We start from the raw sequence: 18,483 nt of genomic DNA on the forward strand, positions 1-18,483 counted from the left end.
CGGAGTACCCGGAGGAAACCCACGCGAACACAGGGAGAACATGCAAACTTGCTAACTGAAATAAAAAGTCACATCATGGTAACATTTGTATTCAGTTTACTATATCTTATTTAGTTACATTACATCAGTTACTTGATTTGGGTGGCTACGGTGGTGCAGCGGTTAATGTTGCCACCTCACAGTAAGAGTTTCTCCGGTTCAATTCTCGGATGGGGTGCCTTCTGTGCGGAGTGTGTCCTCCCTGTGGTCACATGGGTTTCCTCTGGGTGCTCCGGTTTCCTCCCACATCCCAAAAGACATGCTGTAGGTGGATTGGACACTCTAAATTGGCCCTAGGTGTGAGTGTGTGTGCCTTCTGTGGAAGGTTGGGTGCCGGGCTGGCAACTCAACACTGTAAAACTCCACTGCCAATCATGAGCGGACAGGTGATCCGCTATGACAACCCCTAACCGGGAAAAAGCCAAAAGAAGAAGAAATCAGTGACCGGATTTTCCTGTAATAAGCTCCTCTTTTATTCATTGCTAATTGTACTTTGTAGTCTGCGTTTGTACTGCCAGCGGTGGTGGTGCTGCAGTAGCATTGTCACCTCACAGTAAGACGCTGTCCGGTTCAATTCTCAGCTAGAGCGTCTTCTGCATGGAGACATGCATGAATGGGCGTACCTTCATTGAAGGTCGTGCATCAGGCCTGGCAAGCCGGTACATAAAAATCAACTGCCAATCATTAGCAGACCGGAGTTCCTCTGTGGTGACCCCTAACCGGGAAAAGCTGAAAGACACAAACAAACAAACATGTCTGTGTTTGTACTGTGACATTACAATTGTTGCCATGAAAGTAAACATGAAGTTACAAAGAATGAACTATGCCTTAGGTGGCAGGACAGCATGAAATGGGCATTAGCTCTCTGTAGTCAGTACTTCTAATGTTACTATAAAGTTAAGAAAAAATTACCCAAACTGCACACAGTAAATCATGCCAAACTTTCATGCAACATATGACCATATGTGCAAAGACGCACATGCAGAGGCACAGACAGACACACACACACACACACACACACACACACACACACACACACACACACACACACACGCACACACACATTGCATTGAAACACACACATGCACACTCACTGAAAGATACACATAGACATGCGTGCGCACACACACACAGACATGCACGCACACACACACACACACACACACACACACACACACACACACACACACACACACACACACACACACACACACATCCCAGCCATTACAGGCACTTTTGTGACTGACTCTACCTCAACTGTAATTGTGATCAAATGAATGGAAAAAAAAATCATGCAATGCAAACCCCCCCCCCCCCCCACCCCGTCCATAATTTTGGAGAACTTCCCTGATTGGCCTCATATTCTTGCTCCCACTCTGAAGAAATTTTATTTTCTGATGTGTTAAGGAGGATTACAGGCAGTCAGTAATGCTTTACTTTATAGATTCATGTTTGTTTTTGTTCAGATAATGTCTGTTGACAAAAAGGGGATCCCAGATTTTGACCAAAGAATTTGAGAGGTATGTTTTCTTCCTCTCTGTTGCTCATTCATTCTGATGCGCACACACACACACACACACACACACACACACACACACACACACACACACACACACACACGAATGCACGCAGACGTACGGACGCACTCATGTACACACACACACACACAAAATCTCTCTGTCTCACGCAACTGTATTTTTTCACACCTTACTAAATCCACAGAGATAAGTAAACCTGTGAGTCGTTGAAGCTGCTATCACAGTTACTTTTGCTAAATTACTTTTTTATTTAACTTATTTTTTTATTTTGCACTACTAATCAGCAAAGCCGCATTTAGCAAATGTAAAAAATACATCGGTTTGCTTTTTCCAGTGGCTGTGTGACTGTAAAGTTAGTATAGTTTTGTTTTTGTTGCAGAAGTGGGATTTCCCTCAGACATAGATGCAATTGTTTTGTAGTTTCAGCTACAGCTTTCGCAGGCTTGTTTTTGACAAGTTTAAATAATTGAGAATGCAATGGGTGTGCATAGATGTTTGGTATAGGATCCCTTTATAAATACATAGATTTGCACTTAACAGAGATGGACTGGACAGACTTTACAAAATATCATGTTGGTTTCTGCACGCTGTTTAGTTTTCTGGTTTGTGTAGAGATCTTACCATGACCAGCCTTTAACTAGTTGTAAGCAGAAGTGTAAAACCTCATACTATTGTAATTTAATGATAAGTAAAGGCATGATCGTTCATTGTAAACACCACACCTCTGTATAGAAATTAATATAATTAATAAAGCAATAGCAAGAAAGACTAATTAGTTACTCCATCATTGTGATTGTGTCATAGTCTCTAGAAAAACAGAGGTGAGAATTATTACCGAAAGAAATTACAGCTGTCAAGAAAATATATTACAAATGAATCCTCTCATTTTCGTTTAACAACACTTTTTATAAGCACTTTATTGTTCATATATGCAAAAACACATTTGTTTGTGTCTTTCGGCTTTTCCCGGTTAGGAGTCGCCACAGCGGAACTCCGGTCCGCTAATGATTGGTAGTTGATTTTTACATGCTGAGTTACCAGCCCTGATGCACAACCTTCAGCGAAGGTATGCCCATTCACGCATGTCTCCACGCAGAAGACGCTCTAGCTAAGAGTCGAACCGGACAGCGTCTTACTGTGAGGCAACAACGCTACCGCAGCACCACCACCACAGATATATGCAATAACACATTATAAATTTAAATTAAGAAAAAGAAAAGGAGCAAATGTGGATTAATATCCGGGGAGTAGACCCTACCTTTGTTAAATGTTACCCCAGTTTCACTTCTTACTCTACATATAGGGTTATCTCTTCATATTTCGTACTGTTTATAGTGCAATCATCCAAAATTTGTCATTTAATATTTCATATGCATAGTTCTGTTACATTTGTTGGGTAACATTTTAGTACACTATAAGACTAAACAGTTTGGTACTTTAAACAAAACGTGTTGTTCTATTAGTGTAGAAGTATAATTAGTTACTGTATGTCATGTATAGAATGCAGATTTACATAAACACTGCAATGACTTGCTCAACATTCCTTAGAAAATTCACTGTACGTTCTTGATATTCATTATGGAGAGACATCTACAGTGACAATCCAAGAGAGATAATAGTCTTCTGATGGCTTGGCTAAGCCTTTGAGGCAGTTTAAATAACACAGTCCTGGTGCTAGTTCTCTTAGCTGTGTCTCTCTCCCTTCAGTCTAGCTAAGGATATCTAGGAGTTCCCTACAGTGCAAACATTTAAGACTTAATGTGACTACTATGGCTCTCTATTTCTTATATAAAATAAACTATTAAAGATAAACTTATGCATTTACATTATTACAACCTGGTCTTGGATGGAGGGAAGCAAGGTGCAGTTAATGTCACTTACCACTGCTTGTGAGCTATTTACCTTGCACATACTGTTCTGGTTGAATTAAATGCCCATTACAATGGAATCAGCAGTTAAGATGATTTTTGAATTATCGGATCACAATGTCTGCTTTACAGGTTTTAAGGTCTGGCTTGGTTCAGTGTTAACCCAAGATACTTCCTAGTCATAGACTCTCTTCATCACCACAATACAGTGTTTATGTGTATCTCTACTACCATGGCATGGTGTCTGTGTGGAATTCCACTGCCGTGGTAGAGAGCTTTTGTGTTTTTGCTCACAGTGGTAAGTTGAAAGTCTTTGTGATATGTTATGTCCATGGGCTGAGGTTGCTGTTTTATTAAAGTAATAGTGCCTTGAGCTATAGCTGAAGTGTTTGTGTAATAGTGTCTTGGGCTGTAGCTGAATTGTTTGTGTAATAGTGTTTTGGGCTATAGCTGAACTGTTTGTGTAATAGTGAGTTGGGCTATAGCGGAAGTGTTTGTGGCTGTTATCTTCACGATCTTTGCATATCTAGCCATTGGTGTGTGTCTATGCTTGCAGGCAGGGGGTGATGTTAAGAGTTTAGATCGATATTCTGGGTATAATTACCCCTTTTCAGTTTCATAGATATTTAAGGGCTAGTTAGAATAGTGTATTTTCTGTGAGTATGTATGCCCTCACAGCCATTTTTATGTAGTTTGTGTAGCAGAACCTCATAATTCTGGGGGTGAGGATCAATTTCCATGTATGCTAACAGTTTCTGGACAGCTTTGTTGTTTGGTTTTGATAAACAGGTCAACAGCAATATATTCCCAATATATTCTATAATCAGGTTGCAGAGGCAAAATTAGTTTTTATTTTTCACATTTAATTTTTCAGAAATGACAGATTTTCCCGGGAGATTTTTGCACACTTAAAAGTATGCATTGCAACGGCAAGTGCAAATAGCTGAGTGCGATTTAAAAAAATCCAGTTATTTGAAAGTATAAGAAAATTAACTAAATTGACTTCCTTCAGAAACAGGCAGTTTTAGTATGCTAAAAGTGAATAGAATGCATTGATTTACTTAAAAAAATAGAAGTGTTTCTGGAGGCATGCCACCAGCCTACCAAGTGTGATGTTTTTCTGCTCAGTCAAGATTTGTAATTGCATGGCACTTCTGGAGTCAGCATGTATAGTCATAATTGTCAGTGGTCCAGGAAGGCAGAAAATTAAGCGGATAACTGAGTCATTTTTAGTTTAACGGCCCACTAGGGGCACTTAATGTGAGCTTCAAGGGAATAGCAGTTTATTGTTGCTATTGTTAAGTCTGCTTTCATCCTGAAAATATTATTAAGCAAATGGCCTCTATTTTTGCTGATAAAATTTGACAAAAAAAATGAAATTAGAGCCAGCTGTCTGGGATCACTGTGAAAAAAAACAAAAAAACAGTGTGCACATTAAAAAATTTGGATTTCATTTCATGAATATCAGGAAAAACTGACAAGGGATGGGATAATGGCCTGGCTGGGTAGCAGTGGTCTATTACCCTGCTGAGGGACCAATTTGACCACAATCCAGCTCCAAGTATAATTAAAGTGCTGACATAAGACAGGTTACAAGCTGACTGGTCCAAGTAGCAAGTTCAAAGACGTTGAAGCTAGTGGTTTTATGCTTATTATTCCCCTTAAATTACAACATTGCTTTTCTCAGTGTTAACAAGTAACTGAAGTACTCGGAGGATGTACAATTTTTGCATGCAGCAAGATATTATAAAGGCTTGCATGTGCTTCATTTTCCACATTCTGATTATTTGACTTCCAAATTAAATGGCTCCTCTACACTTGGACGTGGTGAAATTCCACCAGCTTCATTTGCCTGCAGGAAAAAAAAAAAGCATTGCAATACAGAACTCTGACCCCCCTTCTCCAAAGGAAAGCTTTGTGGGTGCAATTTCTAATTAACTTCTTCTGGATATTCTTCCCTTCTTTGAGTTGGTGTGACCATGACGTTTGTGTATATAACTTCAGAGGATGTGGGGGCCCCACATAAGGGGGTGTGGCTTGCTCCCCTGCAAAAACACTTAAATTGTTCACCCTTCTATGTTTCAGGAATTATCTTTTGGTATTTTGGATTGTTGGCTTTGTGGAAATTGACAGTTCATAGTACAGCCAATTTAAACTGCTGTCATCAGCATAATGGTAACTCTGAGCTTGTTGGCTCTTTAACTGTAACTTCTATTCCAGTTGCTGACATGTGATGTTATTATACTGATTTCTACTATTTTAGGTCCCTCCATTATTTGCTATCTTGCAACAAAATTATCTTTGTTGCTGTGATGTTCCTATTTTATTAGGTGTGTGAATACCATCTGCAGTATGCCTTGTTATTATATTGTTTCTTGTATTCTGCTAGATTATAAAGATGTGTTGTGCATCTAACATGCCTACGCAGTCACAAAAGACAACAAATAAGTGAATATGCTTGTAATTAGCTGTGATATACTAATCTATTTTACCTTGGCATAATCTTAGATTTCTATCTGATCCTTTTTAAACCTTACAAAATTAATAGATCACTTCCCTTAAAGTACATTTTCCCCTTGTATGCCACTATGTGAACATGAAATTGGGGTACAACCCTCTTTGTGTTAGAAAAAATGTATGGCTAATCAGCAGAATGCTATTGCTTCATTGTTATTTTTTTCTGTATTTTAAGTGTGGATCCTTTCATTTACAAGCAATCTTTATAGCAAGACAGGAAACCCCTGAACGCAGGCTATTTCTCTGCATTTCAATCTAAGTTTGCCCACACTTTCTGCACTAACTTTTTCACCACTTCTGATCACAATGCACTCCTAGTGTATGTTATGACTCTCCTTCACCTCTCTTCCTCTTCCTCTCTCTTTCATTTTCATGCTTCAGAGTTGAAACTTTGCTCTTTGAATCAGAACTGATGCAGTATTTCCCTTAATTGACAGATCTATATATGCATTCCATTACTATGTACATACATATGTTCCATTTCACAAATTGTGATTGAAATTTCATTAGTGCTGTGCTTAAATCACTATTGAGTTTGATACCCTGCAGATATTACTAATCGTCTGACTGCTATGAAAAAGGTTTGAAACTATATGGTACAGTTTATGCTCTTTGTACACCAAATAATCAAAAAATAAAGTTGAATAATAACAAGATTTAATATTCTACATTTAGGCATTGCAATAGAATATTTCCATAACTAATTCAGATTGAAATACTAAAAATCAACCAATAGTAGTACATTTAAAATTAATAGTGACACAGCTGGAAAGCGTGAGGTTATCCAGCTGTCATATAACATATGCATTTATTTGAATGTCTGTGACTGAAGACAACTTAAATTAATTCATCACTGCCCTTTCTACACAGATCTGAATGCTTGTCGTATTTCTAGAAAACCCAGAAATGATGTGGGGATGCTGTTTATATAAGCAACGGCAAGCAGCCACTATAAAACACAATGACTAACACATGAGATAGCTGCTTTTCAGGCTGCTAGTACATTTTCTAAAACAAATGGGTGTCATCCATTGCTCTTACCATAATTATAGATACGTCGTGGAGAAAGGCCACTGGCTGATGTAAACCCCAAACAAATCCAGTTTCCTAAAAGCCAAAAAAGGATTATTTGATCCATGACAAGTAAACCAGATGCTGCGATAGAAGAAAGGGAGTTCTTGAAGTCTCAAGTCAAGTGGAACTGCAAGTGAGCTGTCTCACTTCATTAACAAACACCACTTCCTTTTTGAGAATGAAGAAATACGACAGTGTTCTCATTCTGTGTTAATTTACAGCAGATACGTGTTTCGAAGTGAGTCTAAATGTGAAAGAAAAATAATAGCAATTCAGTTGTGCAATTATATACAGAATATAGCAAAATTATAAATCAGTCCAAACCTAAATATGTTTTTAAGCACTAGGATTAAACAACACATTTATTTTATTTTACTAAATTTACTATTTACTATTTATGATAGTATCTAACATAATATTTGTCTGGGAAGCTTGTTTCATCTGTTGTATTGAAAAAAATGTATATGCCTAGGACGATACAACATGTGAATATTGATCCGTGTTAATTTATAGATGACATTCAAACAACTCAAAAAAATCTTACAGAAAAGTAAACAAAATAGATCTTATAACAACAGCAAAAATGCTAAATTATTTTTGCAGTGGGTCACGCTCTCTCCCATTGCATACTCGGTTTGTTTGCATTTTCAGAAGAAAAAGAGCACATATGTTGAATGAAGCAAACATAAAGTCCCTTCTCCAACAAGGGGCATCAGTGATGTAAGACTATTAACTAGCCATGGCTGGGATGCAGAGGAACTTGAACTCCCAGCAAAATCAGCATTGCTTTTTTTTTTCTTTGTTATGAGATGCTACACTCTGAGCTCAACGCTGATTTACTGGGTTTGACTACACAAACAGTCTATAACATCTGGAATCAGTCTAATTTTCTTTATTTAATTAAGTTTACTGTACTTTTCATTGGTAGTCTGTTCAGCCTTGTTAATGACTAATTTCCCTTAACTGCTTTATGAGTTGCAGGGCACTGCTGGTTGTGTTGCTGTTAGTTACACATAGCTGCGCTTTCAGCCGTTGCCTCATTTTTGCTGTTGCCGCAGCTACCTCTGCAATATTCTACTATTGATATTGTGCATTTCTGTTGTAGCTTTGTCTTGTAGCTGCTGTAGTTACTGTCCCACACATATTGGAATTATCGTTGTCTTCCTCGTTGCTTTAAACGTCTTGTAAGTGCTGTTTATTACTGCCACTAATACTAGTTTATTGTAACCTCTTGCACTTAAGCTCCCTTGCACCAATCAATTAAGCTACTAAATGTATATCTTAGAGACATATATATATATATATATATATATATATATATATATATATATATGTGTGTGTGTGTGTGCCCCTCTTTAAGACATAGACCCACTTAGCAGACATGGAAGACAAATTGACTTGTATCCTGTGTTGCTAGTTTCATAACAATATTTTTAGGCAGTGTAGGAACTGACAAATGCTCACAACAAACTTTTACTTGACATACACGATATAATATGTGAGAGATGTAAGTATGTACAGAACATGGAGGCCATCCTCTTGCCTAAAAAGATGGTCCATAAGTGCCACACACTAATACCCACACATCTGTACAAGCACTCCATACCAGCATATGCTGAGACTATCAAAAAGTCACTTCCCAGAATTCCTAAAAAACAGAGAGATAAAATCTAAGTACACATCTACTAACACGGCATCACCATTCTTGCACATATTTAAAAGTCACCAAGTGGCAGCCTGTAAACCAATCATTGCTGCTAAGCCTGTGAGTACAAATAGAAATGCCATAGTAATCAATGATTCTTGTGTCAAGCACATTGGCTTTATGTCTACAAGGCTGGACAATGCCAGGATAACAGCTAGATGTTTATCCAGTACCAGGAGCTGCAATGTTATGAGGGATCTTCTGTCCCTCACAACAGTTTACTATGATTGTAAACAAATGGCAGTCAATGTGGGAGTGAATTGAGACAGATAGGGTGACAGATGTCTGGTGACAAGTCCACAATACTATGAGGGCTCTTCAGTCCTTCACACTCAGTAAATATGATTACAATCAAATGTCCAGTGTGGGTTAGGAATGGCTTGCTGCTCTCATCCCTGAGAACCTTACAAAGAGACATGCTGGATCTCACTATGCATGAGTCAAATGTAGATTAGACTCTGCTCCCAAGCGTAATTTTCCTTTTACCCAGGATTATGGCTAAATGCAAAGAAAAGAAAATTAGCTTCAGAAATTGGCTATATAGTTGTCATTCTGGATGAGGGGATACAGTATGTGTCAGTTTGGGATGATATGGCAGACAGGCAAATTTGCTTCATAAGGGATGGCCTGTACCTCTCATTTCATTGTTTTCACTTACTGGCCAAAGCCCTAGCTGGTCCCATAGTTCCTTTTTAGGCAGACTCTGGCTACAGGACATCTCCCATTGCAAATAAAATTACATCAAATTCTAATTCAGACTATATCAAGATTGATCTAATCACTGCCAGAGGTCTTAGTTACAAATTGCCTGATCTTGAGGCTTTACTGCATCTTGAACATGTACTTGTCTGTATCATAACTGAGACTGGGTGTCATTGTAAAGTTAGCATTCCCTCTGTACCTGGGCTTAGTGCATACCATACATTCAGACCAGACAGAAGCTGTGTGGATGTTTCCATATTTGTCATAAACCCTATCACCTTTAGTAAGATTCCCTGAGATCTCAAACATATTCACTGAACCCCAACATACCCTAAACAAAATAAATTATTAATTTATGGCCTGCTATAATATACATTCTATGTCCCCAAATGATCATGAGAGATTCCTAAATGTACTCACTGCATTTCTAGTAACAAAAAAAATTGCTTTTTGATGGGAAATTTCAATTATCCATCAATAAATGGGTACAGCTATACCTCAAGCGCTGGGTATGCCCAGAGATTCATGAACATAAACTATAATTCCCTAGAGCAAATAGTAAACCAGCCCACTGAGGGGTAGAACATTCAACACCCAGTCCTCAACAACATAGATGTACCATTCATACTATCTTCATAGTTTGACAAGAGGCTAGATGTGCTTATTACCATGAAAAGTCCATTCTTTTTACGACGGAAATATTCCATTAGAAAGTTGCATAATTATGCAGATAGCCATGTAAGCATATAATAAAGGTGATAGAAGATTCCAGGTCTTGTGGCACATATGTTTTTTTTTTAATTCAGTTTGTCCATATGCATTATCTGGCATAATCTGGTACAGCTAATTAGAGTAAGCATGGGCTGCACCACTCAGTCTGAGCTCTTCCTCACTGGATGACCCTGAGAGTGGACTTCCTATCATAGGGATTGATTTGGTATCGCTTTCTCACACTTATAAAAGACTTAAGAATTACAGAACACTGCAAAATAAATAAATAAATAAATACAGACCCTTGCTGATTTACAATTTACTGCTTTCCGCTCGCTTGTTTCCTCCCCCTTTCCTGGGTGATAACATTGAAGCAGGCCATGCAGCATAGATCATAGATTTCCTGGACATGGATTCCATCTCATTATGGGGAATCCCAAAGCCATGCAGCATAGATCATAGATTTCCTGGACATGGATTCCATCTCATTAAGAGAATCCCAAAGCCATGCAGCATAGATCATAGATTTCCTGGACATGGATTCCATCTCATTAAGAGAATCCCAAAGCCATGCAGCATAGATCATAGATTTCCTGGACATGATTCCATCTCATTATAGGAATCCCAAAGCCATGCAGCATAGATCATAGATTTCCTGGACATGGATTCCATCTCATTATGGGGAATCCCAAAGCCATGCAGCATAGATCATAGATTTCCTGGCTATGATTCCATCTCATTATAGGAATCCCAAAGCCATGCAGCATAGATCATAGATTTCCTGGACATGGATTCCATCTCATTATGGGGAATCCCAAAGCCATGCAGCATAGATCATAGATTTCCTGGACATGGATTCCATCTCATTATGGGGAATCCCAAAGCCATGCAGCATAGATCATACATTTCCTGGACATGGATTCCATCTCATTATGGGGAATCCCAAAGCCATGCAGCATAGATCATAGATTTCCTGGACATGGATTCCATCTCATTATGGGGAATCCCAAAGCCATGCAGCATAGATCATAGATTTCCTGGCTATGATTCCATCTCATTAAGAGAATCCCAAAGCCATGCAGCATAGATCATAGATTTCCTGGACATGGATTCCATCTCATTATGGGGAATCCCAAAGCCATGCAGCATAGATCATAGATTTCCTGGACATGGATTCCATCTCATTATGGGGAATCCCAAAGCCATGCAGCATAGATCATAGATTTCCTGGCTATGATTCCATCTCATTAAGAGAATCCCAAAGCCATGCAGCATAGATCATAGATTTCCTGGCTATGATTCCATCAATCTCAAAGCCATGCAGCATAGATCATAGATTTCCTGGCTATGATTCCATCTCATTAGGAGAATCCCAAAGCCATGCAGCATAGATCATAGATTTCCTGGACATGGATTCCATCTCATTATGGGGAATCCCAAAGCCATGCAGCATAGATCATAGATTTCCTGGCTATGATTCCATCTCATTAAGAGAATCCCAAAGCCATGCAGCATAGATCATAGATTTTCTGGCCATGGATTCCATCTCATTATGGGAATCCCAAAGCCATGCAGCATAGATCATAGATTTTCTGGTCATAGATTCCATCTCATTATAGGAATCCCAAAGCCATGCAACATAGATCATAGATTTCCTGGCCACGGATTCCATCTTATTATGGGGATCCAAACTCTTTGCAGGCATGCCAGGACATACAACCCATTCAGCCTGTCTTGGATCTCTCATGAGCTGTATCCATAGTGAGTCCTACAGAAGTCAGGAGACATTATTATAAGAACCCCAGACTATCTCAATTGGTTCCCCTCACTGCAGTGGAGTGGAAATTCTATTCCAGGGCTCACCTAGATCATCAAGAATAAGCCCAGTGATGCTGCAGACAAATATAATTCCTGTTACTTTTCCCTGTATCCTCTACCTATGTGTCAGTGCATCCATCCGTCTCATGAGCATAAGTGAAGAATGTGACATACAGATGTTTATCTGAGCATTCTGCTCCTGCTTTATCATCATAGATGAGTTCAGCACCTGGAGGTCTGTGGCCAGTGCTTTGGCCTACTTGTAAGTCTCCTGTACCCTTATTGTCGATAGAAAACAAGACCCCAATGTAATTATGTTCCTCTGTTCAAAGTGAGGAGTCCATTGTTTTTGGGTTTAGTATTATGACCTCAGATATGGACATACAAATTTTTATCTCAGTCACTTTGCACTCAGCAGGATATTGCACTAGTCCATATAGGAAACTGCAGTTAGATGAGGCCAAAAGGACAATATCACCTGGAAACAGCAGAGGCACTACTTCTAATTTCCCATTGTACTTTGTAGGCAGGGTATTAAATCTGCATCATACACTCATATCTGTACTCTGTATTCCGTTTTCATGGGACTATGCAGCAAGTGACTTTCATTGTAAAATATCTCTAAAGGTTATGTTTGTATAACAAATGGCAATAAAAATCTGTCATTGCTTATAAAAATTATTGCCTAATCATGCAGCCTCTTTCACTTGATATCATTAGATGTTTTTATTGCTCTCATCAAACATTTGTTATTTAACATCTGCTTACTAAGTTTTTCTGCTGGTAGCTGGTACTCACATTATTTTCATGTGTAACCTTGGCCCAAAATTCAGTACTTATGAACAGTGGACTACATACGGTTCATGCATACATGAAGCAGTTAACACAACTATTTCACTAACTTTTAGTAGGAATTATAAGGCAGTTCCACTGCCATGGAATGAATAAGCTGGGATTACAATACGAGTGACATGAATTGAATTTGTGGGTCAGTCAGTCAGTGGTTATAGCTGGTAGGGGGCAGACAGGAATGATGATGATATTGCCAAAAGTGAATAAAGTAAGTGACCCAAAAGTGAAAATATTCCTGTGGAGGCCAGGCAGTCCCCTCACAATGTCCCACTGCATTCTGATATGCATTGTACATGCAGCAACAGTCTTCTGTATCAGTGTTGGCATCACTCCTGGTGCACTTGCCTCTTGCCCTTGGAAAATGAATGAGCCATAAGGGTCTCACCCCAGAAGGAATTCATGGATCAACTTAGGAACCAGGATGAAGGTTTGATGATTGGAGAGGGAGTACAGCAACACTTTTTTAATAATAATTCTAATTATGCCAAAGAGATCAGTCAATAATTACTCAAGGCTTATGTGTGTGCATGATTGTGTGCATGTGTATATGTGTGACACCCATGCCCTGGCCCAGCAATCAAGAAGCCTCAACCCTCACCACTAACACCAGAGAGGGCATCTCTCATATATGAGGAAAGGATAACAAATACACACAGTAAAGTGCAATTTCCCTTAAGAGCACACAGAGATCACAGTCAGTCCAGGTCTGGTAACTCCCTTGCTTCCCAGGTCCCCAATAAGACTCCCCACTGGCACAGCTATAGGGTCTAAATCTCAGCCTAGTGGTCAAGCTAAAATCTCCAGCACCCTCTCTGTCCAATCAGTGCTTCATGTCCCTGCCCAAGTAGCTGGCACAAACACACTTTGAGATAAGAATTTACACAACCACACAGACACTTCTGGGGAAGGCTGGCACATGTTCTCCAGCTGTGCCCCTTTTACCCAGACTACAGTAATACCAGCTGCCACCACCCACTAATAATTATCAGCTACTCAAAGGCCCTTAAAAGGTGTTCAATTATTACTGTGCAATATTATTATCCAATTGGTAGTATAGCCCATGGCTAAAGCTATTAGAGTGGCTTTGTACAGTTTTACCAAAGGCATGCAAGTACTCTTAAGAGCTTAAATTATCTCTACACAAAACCAGTCACAGTTAAATGGTTTTCAAATATTTAATAATAAATAATTAAAACCACAAGACAATACTTTCTACTACACAGTCTAGTCAAGAGTTCAGAAATCACACAGAAATACGTAAAATAATTCAGTAGTACAGTTCTGACATCAAGAAAAACACTTAGTCTAATCTTTATAGTCCTAGCTATTTCTACAAGAAAACACACTTCTGAGATAACTTACTTAAGACAACAGGCCGAGTGCTGAGTTGGATAGTCAGGACAAAAATGCTTAATGCCTTCTGATTCTCTCTGTTTAAATTGCTATTGCAGTTCTGATAAACATTACATCATCTTTTACACTTTCCTGTTGTTCCCAGGCTACACATTAGATACATTTACATTCTTAACATCTCCCTTTTGTTATCTTGCAGCTGGTCAGGAACAGATCAAAAAAATACATTTGCATGTTTAAATCTAGCAATTTAATTATTGGTTAAAACAATAGAAATAATTTCTTCATCTAGACTTTTTGGCACCACTGTCCACTTCAAAGTGTCACCACAGGCTTTACTTTGGTCAGTAGAGTGCACTGTTGTCACATTTATTTCCAGTTCCACATGTAACAGTATTTCTTTACATTTAAGACAACAAGCCTGTAGTTTACACTGATATTTACAAATGATATAATTATCTGCACAATTCTATCTGGCTAGGCTGGCAGCCTTCACCCTTCTCTAACAGTCTTCACAGTATGTGTTTATTATATTTTTTAGTAATATCCTGAGAAAGTCTGACATGGCTAATGCAAACTGAAATGATTTAAAATAAAACTTATAAAATTACTCCATATTAACTTTAGCATAATTAAACAATTATTATTTTAGTAAACAGGTAAATGAGACAATCTAAATACAAATAAAACCACAAAAATAGCCAGCATTATAAGAGAAACCTGCGTTTAATACAGACTGGTTCCGGTCTCAATGACCTTTATTAGTGTAATAATTTTTTTATATTAGCACAACAACTGCTAATATAGTAACACCATATTTTAAATTGACCAATCAAAACCAAAACATACTAGTCACCTAGCCCAAATTTAAAGGTATATACAATACACATGTAAACATCAAAAATAAGAAACATATACATAAAAATATATATTAAATATGTGTACAACACTAGAAAATTATTAATATATCAAAAAAAAAAAAAAAAAATATATATATATATATATATATATATATATATATATATATATATATATATATATATATATATATATATATATAAATATATACATATAAATAAATCTAGGTAAATGTTTACAAATGGTCATTTAGGCTTGGAGGAAAAAGACCACCCAGATTTACAATCCAAGATCTTTCTTTTTTATTAAGAATGTCATGCCATTTATTTTTGGAAAATTTGGAACCAACAATTCTGAATATAATTGTAAAGGAAAATATAGCTGTTTTGTGAACTAGAACATGTTTGTACAATGCGTTGGTTATAATCTTGTTACGTATATTACTCAAATGCTCTGAAATTCTAAGTTTAAAAGGCCTGGATGTTTGGCCAATATAAAAAGCTGAACATTGACATTCAGCAAGGTAAATCACCAAACAACTACTACAATTAGATAATGTGCGAATTTCAAAAACCTTCGATGTATTCTTACTTGAAAATTCTTTGGTTTTAAGTACATATCTACAGAAGGTACAATGTTCGCAAGGATAACATCCATATGACCTGGCACCCCTAATGGTCCTTTGTATTTTATCAAACACTTGGATGGATGCATGTCTCTTGAAATGACTAAAATGTCCACCTAAAGTAATTCCCTTTCTATAAGAGAACCTGCATCTATCCTCTAATACAGTCGCTAAATGATCTTCAGCAAGTAGTATATCCCAATACTTATTTATGACCACAGTCAAATATTTGCTATTCTTACCAAACATGGTAATGAATCTAATCTTGGAATTGCATCCAGACTTAGACCCACCATAGGTCAATAATTGCTGTCTGGGCATCCTTTCCACAAGATATTTGATCTGAGATAAATGACTCTCCGAATATCCACATTCCATAAATCTATTGGTGAGGTCTGTATTACATGAGTCAAGATCAGATGTTCTAGAACAGATTCTCTTATTTCTCATAAACTGAGATTTGGGGATATTTCATGTAATATGACCTGGATGACAGCTGGAGGCATGTAATAACAAATTGGAACAAAGAGGCTTTCTATACACTGTGCTGGCCAAAGTACCATCTGATTGCTTAGTGACCAACACATCCAAAAAGGATATAGATGTCTTATTGGCCTGCACAGGGAACCGAATCCCCCACTTGTTTAGATAACCAACAAATTTGTTCAAATAAGCCATATCAAATTTCCAAACCAACCAGCAGTCATCCAGGTACCTACGCCAAATATCCATCTCATCCATGTATATGTTAAGACTCCTGTCATATGTAACTTGATGTTCCAAAAATCCCATAAAGAGATCCGGATATATGGGGGCAAAAGCTGCCCCCATAGCAGTTCCCCTGTTCTGTAAATAATATTGACCATTGAAAAGGAAAAGATTTTTTGTCAAAACATGTTCCACCAATCCTAACAAAAAAACATTGAAAGCAACACTATACAAATTAAGTTCTGAAAGCCAGAATTCCGGTCCAATGTGGGATACTGGTGTAAAGCAATGTCACATCCAAGGTGCACAAGAGCCAGCCATTCTCCAATTGGGAATTGTCTATGAGATTAAGAAATTCCATTGTGTCTTTTATTCTGGCCCTTACATCCTTTAACAAGGGTTTCAAATATCTGGTAAGGTACACAGAAATGGGTTCAGTAAGTGACCCACAACCTGACACAATTGGTCTTCCCGGAGGATTGTCAAGGCTCTTGTGCACCTTGGGAAGAAGGTAAAGGTAGGGTAATGAAGATTCGGTAACTTTAAGGTGGTGGAAGGGTTTGTTCAGCAATGATACATTCATTATAGGCATGTTCCAAAAACTCATCAAGCTCAGCCTTAAATTTAGAGCTAGGGTCAATAAATAAAGGAATATAAAACCTAGCATCATTGAGTTGTCTGGTACCCTCCTTCTCATAATCCGACCAATTCATCACCACTATAGACCCTCCCTTATCTGCTTGAACTATCACCAAATCCTTCCTATTTTTAAGTTTTAACAAGGCCTCTTTTTCACACTTATCAAGATTATCTGGTAACAAACCATACCCATTATTGTTTGCAAAATGAAGCTCACAAAGTACACATCTATGAAAAGTGTCAACATATTTATTCATTGGTGGAACAAATTTAGAAGCTTGAAATTTAAAACTACCCTCATTTGGTAAATGCTGATCTTCCTGGTCCCCAAAGAAAATCTTTAAATTCAAAAGTCGACAGAAAGATTGTACATCTTGTACAAAATCATATTCAGACACAAAAAAGTAGGAATATAGCTAAAACCTTTGTTGAGAACTTTATAATCATCCTTTGACAGAATTACTGAAGATAAATTTATCACATTGTTGGTTTCATTTTCGTTTCTAACAATTGTAGCATTGTCTCTAAACTGACCCCTACGTTTGTGTTTCCTACCCCCATGTTTCCTATTACCCCTAAAGGGGGTTTCTGAACATGGTGGTCCATCTGTTCTACCATGCTATGTTTAGGGACTGGTGACATCTGAGGAGCCTCATTTTCATTGTCAGTACATGAAGACAAATCTTCACCTGACCCATACCCAAAGGACTTCTTGAGGATGGATTTCCTTTTCCTTTTTGGTCTAAATACCTGATCCTTATTTTTGAAAATTTTGACATTCTTAGATTGTTCAAATGGGTGCCCAGAACTATAGTCAAATAAATCTCTCTTGAATTTATTGATTTTCCCCAGATTTGAGCTCATTTTCTACAGTTAACAAGTCACTACTTAGTTTGCTCACACATTCTTTATATTCTGGTTTGTCTTCCCATTTTTGGCATCCTGACACATTTCTAACACTTCCAAGTTCAATGTTTCAGTCCTTCATTCATGGAAAGCATATAAGGACCTAACAAATTCCATAGTAGAACTTTTCTGTATTTTTGCCCAAACTTCCAAAAGTTCAGCATCTGGTTGTCCCACTAGAGGTTTCAACCTAATCCTCAAACCTCTCGGCATAATGCCCTTATCAATATATGCAGAAAACAATCTACTATGCCAAACACTAGATCTTAGCCTTTTCATTTTTTTACAAATGTTATCAAATTGGGCATGGCATTCACTCTTTGTGTTTGTTGTCACCCCATTATCTGTTTGACTAATAGTAGAACATGTAAATATGTCAATATCATTTCTATCCTGGGATAACCCTTTAAGAATAGTAATTAGATCCATCTTGGCACACTCAAATAACTGTAGATGGCAAAAACCTATTGATGAAAGCCATCTGAGTTGACCTAACCTGGATTTTCAGATACAATAAACAGTAACTAATAAAAGGCAAAACCCATTAGACATTAAAAAATGGGATGAATA

At 37.8% G+C, this 18,483-nt stretch overlaps 1 protein-coding gene across 2 annotated transcripts in view; it reads right to left on the reverse strand.

Moving 5' to 3' along the window:
* The window catches only part of SEMA4A (semaphorin 4A), a 1,666,552-nt gene that overhangs the window by 827,920 nt on the left and 820,149 nt on the right, over positions 1–18,483 (reverse strand). For both annotated transcript variants that reach the window (XM_044079754.1, XM_044079755.1), the window contains one exon: positions 7,004–7,280. In XM_044079754.1, the coding sequence (XP_043935689.1) occupies positions 7,004–7,100 (97 nt within the window). In that variant the 5' untranslated portion in view covers positions 7,101–7,280. Of the gene's footprint in view, positions 1–7,003; positions 7,281–18,483 lie in introns of those variants that run through there.

The sequence above is a fragment of the Protopterus annectens genome, chromosome 8.part0 (assembly GCF_019279795.1).
Source record: "Protopterus annectens isolate FY-2018-M chromosome 8.part0, PAN1.0, whole genome shotgun sequence".
NCBI lineage: Eukaryota > Metazoa > Chordata > Ceratodontiformes > Protopteridae > Protopterus > Protopterus annectens.